At 51.9% G+C, this 10,563-nt stretch overlaps 1 protein-coding gene across 1 annotated transcript in view; it reads right to left on the bottom strand.

Annotated features, from left to right (window-relative positions):
• Window positions 1–1,387: 1,387 nt before the first annotated feature.
• The window catches only part of PDGFRB (platelet derived growth factor receptor beta), a gene marked incomplete at its 5' end in the record, with an annotated part of 33,861 nt that continues 24,685 nt past the window's right edge, over window positions 1,388–10,563 (bottom strand). The window contains 6 exons of the mRNA XM_062002025.1: window positions 1,388–6,553; window positions 7,038–7,276; window positions 7,771–7,876; window positions 7,996–8,095; window positions 8,372–8,483; window positions 9,857–9,979. Coding sequence (XP_061858009.1) covers window positions 6,403–6,553; window positions 7,038–7,276; window positions 7,771–7,876; window positions 7,996–8,095; window positions 8,372–8,483; window positions 9,857–9,979 — 831 coding nt within the window. The remainder of the gene's footprint in view (window positions 6,554–7,037; window positions 7,277–7,770; window positions 7,877–7,995; window positions 8,096–8,371; window positions 8,484–9,856; window positions 9,980–10,563) is intronic.

Genomic DNA, 10,563 nt, shown 5'->3' with positions numbered 1-10,563 from the left:
AGGCAGGGACTGGGCAATGGGAGCTAGCTGGGTTCAGGACTGAGGTCTAACAATTCCCCCTCCCTGCTTCCCCCCAAGCCTTTGCTGCAGCCTCTCTAGAGGCAAGGGGATTTTCTTTCACCTGCTGATTCAGCTCCTGGAGAAAAATGCCATGTCTGCCTGTCCTGGCTGAGCCTTGCCAGGTGACTCAGAGCATATCCAGGGAGAATCAGCCTGGGCTGGTCAGGGAGCCTGCAAACCTCCTCTCTGGCAAACTGAACAAAGAGAGGAGCCCAGAGCAAGCCGTGCTGGAAAGGAAAGCCTTGCTGGGACTTGGACCCGTCTTCTGCTGCAGCTGGTGCCTTGGGCCTTTGGGTGCATGAGGGGTTTCCAGGAGCTGAGGGAGGCAGGGCTGCTGTCAGCCAAGATGTGCTTCGGGGCTGCATCATGCAGCCTGAAAGTAGAGTCAGCATCAATGTATCTGAACCTCGGTTCAAAATCCTCTTTGCAACAACCCCAAGCATGTGGCTGAGAGCTGGCTGCAAACACCTCCACTCAGCAGCCTGGGGTCATTTTCAGAGCAGCAGTTTGAATGGAGCCTGAGGGAGGAGACAACTTTGGGCTGGACTTGGGAGATGCCTGTCTGTCATGGGGCTGGGGGATCCCAGCACTTCTGCAAAGGTGCTTGGGGAAAAGTGAGGGAAGCAGGAGAAAAGCATGTGGGCCTGCTAGGAGTGTGGGGAGCCAGTATTTTGGGATTGCATCTTTAAAAGGTATCAGGAAGTTCCTCATCTCAGAGAGAGAGGAGGAGAATCTAGCTGGGAGGAGGGACAGATGTGAGATCCCTGTGCCCTGCAGAGTTGCTGCTGGTGCCTTGCCCCATTGCTGCCCCCAGTCTCTCCCAACACCTGGAGCTATTAAACTGGGTGGAAAAATCAGCAGCACCGATCTCCCTCAGCCCAGCATCTCCTGTTCAGCCTGTCACCTCTTGCACCCCTACACTGATCTGAGCACAGACCCAGCATGTTCCCAAGGAGCCCAACAAGCCCTTGCTTTGGGCTGCTTGCCCAGTCCCCTGGCACTGGGGACACACATGGGAATGATCCCTAGTGTCCTTCCCTCTAACCCACCTCCTCCAGTGCAACACTGGCCCAAGCAGGCCAGTTAGCAGGGATGAGCGAGATCCTGCCCTGTTCACAGCCCCTTTTCCTTACCATGTCTCTGGGCTCAGCTGTTGCCTTGCTGTGCTTCTCTCTGCCTGGCTCCCAGCTTGGCTTTCGCTAAGCGTTAGGGTCATGCACAGCGTATTAACATGCTTAGCCTTCACCCACAACAGGGTTAAGCTCTACTCCCAACCCCATCTGAGTGGGAGCAAGCAAAGCAGGGCAAGCAAAGGCTGAGATGGAACTTTGCAAAAAGAAAAACACCTTTATTCTTAAACTCTTTCTTTAAAAACGTATTTGTAAAAGTTTACAGCATAAAAATAATATCTCATGGCTATAGATGTGACATAGTACAAATCCTACAAATACATCTGTAAACCTAGGGAAATGTTAACTCTTTGGTACCTTAGTCTGAACTCTGTTTTTGCCTTTGCCCTCAGGATGGCTTCTGACAGAGAACATGGAGGCAAGTGCTGCTTCTGATGAGAGGTGCTGCAGAGTAACAGTATGATGCCCAGTAAGCCAGCACAGCAGGAGGGGGAGAGGGCAGGGGGCAGGTCTGGGGCAAACCTGGAAGTTCTGGTGCAATCCATGAACAAGGAAAGGACAGTAACACAGCATGAGCTGGCTTCCCTCTTCCCACCCCTGCCAGAGTCATCTCTCCAAAGGGCTGCTGCAGCTGCACCAGAGCAGTCCTCCTCCTTTGCCAAAGCCAACCAGATGCACCTTGGCATGCTCCAAAGACTTCAGCCCTTCAGGAGAAGCATGGGAATTATAGAAACCCAGCAACTCCATGCACTGGCCCATGAAATAGGATTTTTTAACAATACCTGCCCTGGGCGAGGCCTGTAGGCAACATGGTGCCTCCCCCATTCCAGCCAGTGCTGGTCACTCAGCATCCAGGCAGGGCTGGGGGCTGCTGCAGGAAGGGCCTGTGCATGGCCCTCAGCAAGGCTGCTCCCTGCCTCTGCAACCACTGGGACCAAGGCCACCAAAAGGCCTTCATCTTCTGCAAGTGGGAGCAGGGCTAGGCTGTGTTTGGGCTCTCTGGGCAGCCCACGGCTGTCCTGCCATGGCTGGCATGGTGAACTGGCCACACCAGTCCTGAGACCTGAGCTAAGCACCAATCCTGACCAGAGCCCTCCCTCGCTGCTGTGTTGGAGCGTGGGGTTTGCTTCCTCAGCACATTAGCCGACCTCTCATTCTAGAAGAAAAGCCCTCAAAAGGAGACATCTGTGAAATCCCCTTCTCCAGATCTGCCCAGCTTTACACAGGCAGACCTTGGGCATCCCCACAGCCAAAATCTAACTCACTGCCCCACACTCTGCATTTGTGGTGCTGCCTCTCCCCCAGCCTGGAGCCCTGACTGGGAAAGAGGGGAAGAGCTGTTTCATAACTGCACCTTCTGCCTCCCATCCTTGGCAGGTGAACAGAGACAATTTAGTTACAAGTAAAGTCCGTTGTGCTCTACATTTCTTAACACGACACAAACAAACACTAAACGTGACACTCTCGCTTAAAAACAACAGGAACAACACTCTCAAACCAAGAAGGACGATTAAAACCTGCGCACGCAGCAGTCTGAGAAGCATCTTACTTGTGGAGTGACACACCAGAGTGTCACATTAGTTTCTGGGGTACACTTCGATATGTATGAAATAGTGACTGGCAGTAGGATTATGCATATACTGGTGCTGATAATGATGTAACAGCTGTAGAGTAAAATATAGCCTACAAGTAAAAAGATATTGCACTAGAGATGGGCCCAAGCTGTGGCACGTGTCCCTTTTTGGGGGCTCAGTTTGTGTCCACCTCTAAAAGACAGAAACACACTCAAAAAGTATATATTGATCATCGAAGATAAAGACCCAGAGGGACTGGTTCCCCTCAGAGTCTCACCAGAGAAATCATGGCTCCAAAACTGATGGGCCTGGCTCCTCTGGGCCCTCATCCACTGGCCGTGCAGGGACTGGAATGAGAGAGAGAGGTGGGGGGTGGGAGGCTGGAGCTGGCTCCCTGAGCACAGAGAGCTTGGCTAGGGGGATGCTGTAAGCCTCAGCCCTGCCAGGCCGTCTCTTTGAGGAGACCTGGATGCTTAGCAAAGCATGCTGGCTTTGCCCAGCTGCCAGCCTGCCCCTGGCTGAGAAGCTCTGCTTGTTGCAGAGGGTGCACAGGCCCTCGCTGAACTGTGATGGGAAGAGTGAAGTGAGGAAAGTACCAAAAAGTGCAAGACTTGGCCCTTGCCATTACAGGGCCAAAGGCAGGTATTTAGTCCTCTCTTCCTGGAGTGAATGGTACCATTTTGCAAAGAATCTGGTGTACCTGCTTTCAGAAGGAAGAGAGAGGTGGGGTTAGAACCCTGTCAGCAGCCCAGGACAGGTTTTGATGTGAAGAATAATTGCAATAAGTCTGCAAATGGGGCAAAAGGCAGTTGGCTTCTAAATGTAGCCACTGCCCAGCTAATAGGGCGGGGTACCCGAGTACCCCCAGCAGGGAGAAGAAATACATCCCCTCTTTCAGGACTGTGGAAACTATCTGATGGTGGGAAATTTGTCATTTAGTTAGCAATTAATCTGCAAAGAATGGAGTTTAGTCTGGGATTTGCAGAGTAAATAAGCACATAGCCAAAGGGAGGGTGAGAAGAGGTTAACTGATGGGGAAATCTTTGGGCTGGACGGAGGTAGTAAAAGTAGGTCTTGAGGGTTGCCCTTAATGCTAGAAGTATTTAATATTTTCATTAGTCAGCCCAGACCAAAAATAACAGTTTGTTAACAAAATGTTTGATGACCCAATGTCTGGAACAGGAGGGAGTAGCTTGGTTAGAAATGCTGGGAGAGTGGAAAGATGTAGGTGCTCAGATTGGTCAGAGGATGACTCCAAACTACCAGTATGTGGTGGCTGGGAAAAGGCCAGCATTATCCAAAGCAACAGCAGGAAAATCAAACCCACTACAGACCAGAACTATTAATGCCCTATGAGAAGCCTAGATTTGACCTCACCTGGAATACTGGGTACTCCTGGTCCCCTTTGATAGATAAGGACAAATGAAGGATGATCTGATGTGCCATCAAATGGGCTCAAGTTGCAAGATCCTATCAAGTACCTTCTGTATTAGAAAAATCAAGTGGTGTGACCATAAGGATCTCGTAAGTTACTGCTTCTCCGTGGTCAGAATCATTTCATGGGCTGCTGCTGCAGAAGATGGCTCCTTCGTTACAAGCAGGAGGAACAGAGCATGGAAAACAGTTGTCATTCACAGTGTGTTTCCTACAGAGAGCGGGGAGTCTGACCACGTGGGCTGAAAATACCCTCCACTGGCTGCCAAAAAAGTGCTATTTCTTACGCTCACATTTTACCAAGGACATCAGCCCACAGAACACCTACTCCTCTTTTAGCTGCATAAATGGCAGCGCTGCAAGGATAAGAGAACTCAAACCAGAAGCTTGTTTTGCTGGGGATTTCTGGCAGAAGTTTCGTATCTTGGAAACCAAATTAAAGTAACATTTCTGAGTGGCTCTGAGGTGGCAGGAGCCCAGCAAGATGCTGACTGAAGGTCTAAATTTGTGAACCTGCCTGTGCAGTTTTTGGAAGATGAAGAGAGATGTGCTTGAGTAGGAAAATGAAGAGGTTAGTGGGAGTGGGGGGCATGCAGCGAACAGAGCTCTGTGCAAGGTGAAACTTCTTTTGCAAAAAAACCCTGCTGCTTTCTGTGGTGTCAGACCTCTAGTTTGGGGGTCCAGATTGCACCTCTGCAGAGGTGGGTTCATGACTGCTTTCAGAAGCCTGATGCTCCTCCTGCCTCAAGTCTCCTCGTTCAAGTGCCAGCTGAGGGCACAAGAAGTCCCAGGCCTGCCTGTGAGAAGTGAGGGAGGAGGTGAGAAGCAGGAGGAAAGTCTCTGCCCTTTTATTCTTCAAAACACTATCCAAGACAGAGGAATCCTCTCTCTGCTTGGTTCCTCACTGGGAAACAGGCTGCAAGTGGCTGTGCCTGGTCCCCAGAAAGTGGCAGGTTGTGAGATACAGTTCAGCTGTGACCAAACAGCTTCCCAGCCTCTCTCTCTCTCTCTCTCTCTCTCTCTGAGATGTCCCTGGGCTTGTGTTCTGGCACCATTATTGCTCCCCAATATTGATCTTGCTGTGACTCAGGAGAGACTGGTGAGATCTCCCATTCTGAGAAAAGGTGTCCAGGTGAACAGTCTATCGAAAGGGAGCTCTTGCTTCCCAAAGATAAGGCACAAAGACTTTGCAGCTGGCGGGGTTATATGATTTCCCAGCAGATGAGCTGGGCTTAGTGGCAGTAGAAGATTAATGAGTAGCCATATTGCTTCCTTATACTGGCCCTGGCTAGTGGATTAATATATTTGTTCCCTTTGAATCTTCAACGTAGAATAATTAGCTTAATGTCCACATAGATGACACAAACAACACCAAACTGCTCTCTTTGCTATTACAACAGGGTCATTGTGAGAATATTTTCAGTTCCTGGCATGTCCTTGGGGCTCCTGGTGCCATCCTGGGCACAAGGGGTGTGACAGCCCTTCTAGGTGGGTGCAGAGCTGTGCCCCAGAGCCACGGGTACCTGTTGTGCTTGTGATGCTCTATCCACCATAGAAGAGCTGTCAAGAAAGGAAAATGATGGTTCAGTATCTCTGAGACGCGAGCTGGTCTCTCCAGGACTTGGCTGTGCTTGGAGGAGAATCTACCCACTGTACTCTTGATCTCCAGCAGCTGAAGGTTGGTGTTGGAGGCTCTCTACACCTCAGCAATGGGCTCCAAGCAATTCATCTGTCCTGGTGGCATTTCACAGAACCATGGGGTGGCTGTGCTGAGACCATCAGGGAAGTGCTGGTGCAGAGGAGATGAAACTCATTGCCATGGAGGGGGAAGAGGCTGGAGTCTCATCTTAGCAATGCAGAAAGTGGTGTCTTTTGTGGAGATCCAAACCATGTCTTCCACTTGAAAAGAAGATGTTGGTCTGTGAGATGTCTCGCTCCTGCAGTGGTTTGATCACTGAGGAGGATGTGGCAGTGATCTGGAAGGTTGCTGGCACTGAGCCACCTGTTTGTAAGGGGGAAGGGGGTGGCAATGGGGAAAAGTTTTTGCTTTCCTGAGAAAGCCTGGGAGGCAGGAGGGAAGGAGGAATGCTGGGGCACGTGGGGCTGTCCTGATGTACAAGGGCCAAGCATGGCTCTCTGTGCTGCCGGCGTCAGCCCCTCAGCTGGCCTCTCCATGGGGAGATGCAGAGTCAGCCCAGCTCTGACTACAGGAAGCTCTCCTCCACCTCCTGGTGCCCCGTGCTCGGCTCCTGGCAGCCCGGCTGCGGGTCGCACTCCTGCTCCTCGTCCTGCCGGAGGCCCAGAGGGCTGTCACAGGATATCGTAGACGATGTGTTGGCCTCGTTCAGCATAGAGCTGAAGGGAGACAAGAGGGAGAGTGAAATGAATGCCTTGTCCCAATGCCCTTGGTGGAGGAGGATTCCTAACCGCTGAGAAGCATGTGGGGCTCCCAGCAGCCCCACTCTATCTGAGTAGCTCTTCACAAGGGAACAGATGATATCAGTTGAGTGTATTCAGCCCTGACACAGAGCACACAGCTGGGAGGGTTCTACAGACTGTGGGCCACTGTGTCCCCTCCTCCTTGTGAGTTGGATCACTTATCCCCAGATGAGATGGCTGATGTGACATGGCACCGTATTAGCTCATGTCCCAGCTCCTTGGCTTCATCTCCATCCTTGCGGGCTCATTCAAGGCCACAGCACCTCAGATGGAGGTGACACTACCCTGCTCCTCTCCTGGTAAACCCCACCCTGGTCTGTCTCAGCAGAGCATCCCCATCCCCTCTTTTCAGATTTGGGCAGTCAGGGGAGGAGACAACATTCAGAAGCCACGTTTTTACCTGGCCCGGCTGATGGAGGCTTCCTGAGGGAGGTCGCAGATGGCCTCAGGTTTAGGGTCGGGAAGAGGGATGATATAATCATTCTCGCCCCCATTCTGGTGCACAGCTGTGTAGAGGATGCTACTGGTGGGGCTGCTGGCAGTGGCCCTGCTGTTGTTCAGCCCCGGGATCGTGGGTCTTGTGCGGACAACAGCGGGGTGGTCGCTCTTCATGAACTCTTCATCCACCTGCTGGTACCTCTGGTCTCACAGGGAAGGTTACCAAAGAAACAGAGAGGTCTTGTGAGTGAAGAAAATGCACTCGTGTTGCATTTGCTTTCCCTGTCTGCTAGGCTTTTTCTAGAGGGGCTGGCATCTTCTAGCTGGGTTCAGCTGCCCTGACTCCACCAAAAAAAGGTCATGAACATTTCCAAAGGGAGAGATCAGGGGCACAACTCCATGGCTCCAAAATAGCAAAGAGGTTTTTGATCCCCTGCCAGTTCTGATATCTGCAGTTGCTGAGATACCAGCTGCCTGTCTGGCAATGCCAGTTGTCTCAGCAATGTCCCCAGGATGTCCAAACCACCTTCATTGGCTGTTCAAACTAATGCAGCCTCAGTCACAGAAAAATCCTCTGTCAGAGCAGCACTAAACACTGTTTTTCAAACCCTGATTGAGGGCCCTAATGGAGGCAGCATCCTCTAGGGAACACTGAGCCTCTTCTGTCCCTCCAGCACAGAATCCTTCGAACATACCTTTCTGTAGCAATCCACCAAGAGATTTCCCATAAGCACCACCAGCTGTGAGAAGGATGGTCTGATCTCAAACTTCTCCTCCCAGCACTTCTGCATGATATTGTAGCTAACATGAGGGAAGAGAGAGCACTCTGGTGAGTTAGCAGGTGGGGGAAATAGAGGCAGAAACGCTCCTGCAGTTTATGTGGGGCAGACCCAGGGCAAGCTCGTATGGACAGCACTTACATCTCATCAGAGGCGTGGGTGGGCTTGGACATCCGATAGCCACGTTTGATGGCGTTGTAGAACTGTTCGTTCATAGGCAGCTCAGGGTATGGAGTCCCCCCTGGGTGTAAAGGGAGAGCAGGGAATCAGGCAGTGAACTGCCTGCCACCCCAATGCCAACCTGCATTTCACACCAAGGTTTTCTCTTTTCTTTACCTTTTCTGTCTCATTTCACTTCCAAACAGCAACGTCAGCACAGGAAAGAAGGAGACAGGGAATGAAGTGCTACTCTGACTGGACTTGGGGATTAGAAAGGGATCTCTGTTGTCTCTGGGGAGGGACCCTGCCAACACGCTGTCGGACTTACAGACACTCCCATCATCTCCAGGGCACTTACCTAGAGTGAATATCTCCCAGAGGAGAATCCCAAAGGACCACACATCACTCAGGGTGGTGTAGAGGTTGTTGAAAATGCTCTCTGGAGCCATCCACTTAAGGGGCAGGAAGGTCTAAGAGGAAAAAAAATGGATCAAGAAGAGAATCAGCTGCATCTACAGCACTTGCTTCAACAGGTAAGAGCCTGACACCCAATTTGGAAGCAAAGATGACCCTTCAAAGCTGCCTGTCAGCCTACCACATCTGCTGACATTTGCTGTCAGCCAGTTCTCAGGGGAACGAGTTTCCTCTTCCCTTGTGCAGAATGAACCCAGGAGGCAGGAGGAAAGAGTAGGTGTGCTGCATCTGTCTCCATTGTTGCCTGCCACGACAAGCTGTCATGGTGTGCATTCTCTGGTCCCTAGCTCTTGGTTAGTCCACTGACTTGCACAACATGACCACAGCACTCCTGAAAGGGAGCCCAGGCCTATCTGGACTTTGCAAACCTGAAACAAGGCTGCAGAGGACCATGGGATGACTAGAAAAGAGCTGAAGGAGAGGTCCAGGTTCTCCTTACTCACTCAGAGTAGTACAAGAAAAGGAGCCTCACTTGACCAGCTTGTATGAAGCACTGGTTGTGCAGTCCCTGGGATTCACTTGCACAATGAATACCAAAATAATCTCCAGGAAGGACTGCAAGGGGCCCAGTTTCATTTCCCATTTTGGAGGGAAAAACAGCTATGCCAAGGCTGGACTGGAAAATCCACAGCCCTTCAGCAGGAGAGTCTCCCTGCCCAGGCCCTGAGTGCCTGCCATCCCATGCAAATGGGACAAAGCACTGGAGCAGTTAAGCAGCTCATAAGTTGGTAGAGATTGGGTTTTGAGGGGCCTGACTCCACTCTCAGCTCTCCCAGCCTCAGTTTCCCTGGGGATTACATGCCCTGCTTTGCTTGGGGGTTGCATGTTCCCAAACGCCCCAGGGCTGGAGTGGACTTGTTGAAGTGCCAGGGGAGGTTCTGAGGAAGCTCAGTTACAGCCTCATCCTCTCCTGCCTCGAAAGAATGGAGACATCTTTCTGGAAAGTAGCTGCTCGCAGGAGAACACTTCCTCTTACCCTGTGGTCTAGTGGTTAGAGCAGAGACTGTGAACCCCTTCCCAGGGTGGCCAGTGAGTCACTGCAGCCCTGTGGAGCTGCTGAGCCTTGCGCTCCTCCTGCCTGCAGCCCCTGGGGTGTGCAGAGAAGGGATGCAGCACTGTTGCCGGGGACGGGCTGCACAGGGGACAGCTCTTTGCTTTGCTGCTGCTGCCCAGGTTCTCCTGTAAGGGCCTGGCAATATGGGCATGCAATTCAGTTACTCCACATCATGCAGAGCACATCAGGTGCAGGACAGTTGGCCATTAACACCATCTCCTGGGACAATGCCCTGTCACCACCCATGGGCACAATGATGGGATGCCAGGCCCACAGGCCCAAGAAAAAGCAGCTTACATGGCTCCTGCTACTCACACTGCCTTTGGAAATGTAGTTGGAATCCCTCATGATGTCCCTTGCCAGGCCAAAGTCACAGATCTTCACCAGCTTCCCCTCGCAGATAAGGACGTTCCTGGCAGCCAGGTCACGATGCACACACTGCAGGAGGGAGGCAGGGCACGTCACTGCAAGAGGCCCCTGACAGCCTCTGGGAGCCACCCAGCTCCAGCACTAACCCATGCCCAGGGTTGCAGGGATGGGAGTCACATCATTTGAGGTATCTCTCCCACCTCTGGGGACAATCATGTCTCAAAGCCATTAGCAGAGCTACCACATTTTTGCTGCTCACCTTAGCAGCATGCTACCCCGGAGACGGGAAGAAGCATGCAGATCTGCCAAGGGCAATTTGGGCAATCCAGCAGAGAGAGAATTACCAGGGCCTGGCCAAGCAAGGGGGCTGGTGAGCTGGCAAGGAGGAGATGTCTCCATCTTCGTTTGGAAAATCCAACCCAGCAGTCTGAAGGCATGATGGTTACACCAGCCTAGCTTGTGCCTGCTGGATTGCCAAGATGCTGGATGTTTTCCATGGTGACGTTACACCACCGTGAAGTGTCACTATGGGGAGCTGTGGGAAGCTGTGAGCTCCATGGGTGAGCATTGACCATGCCCTTTTAGGTATCAGACTATTTGGCTGGAGGCAGAGAGGCAGAAACTCCACACATCATTGATGCCATCCCTACTCC

The sequence above is a fragment of the Colius striatus genome, chromosome 9 (assembly GCF_028858725.1).
Source record: "Colius striatus isolate bColStr4 chromosome 9, bColStr4.1.hap1, whole genome shotgun sequence".
Lineage (NCBI taxonomy): Eukaryota > Metazoa > Chordata > Aves > Coliiformes > Coliidae > Colius > Colius striatus.
This window is presented reverse-complemented; position numbering and strand designations above follow the sequence as displayed.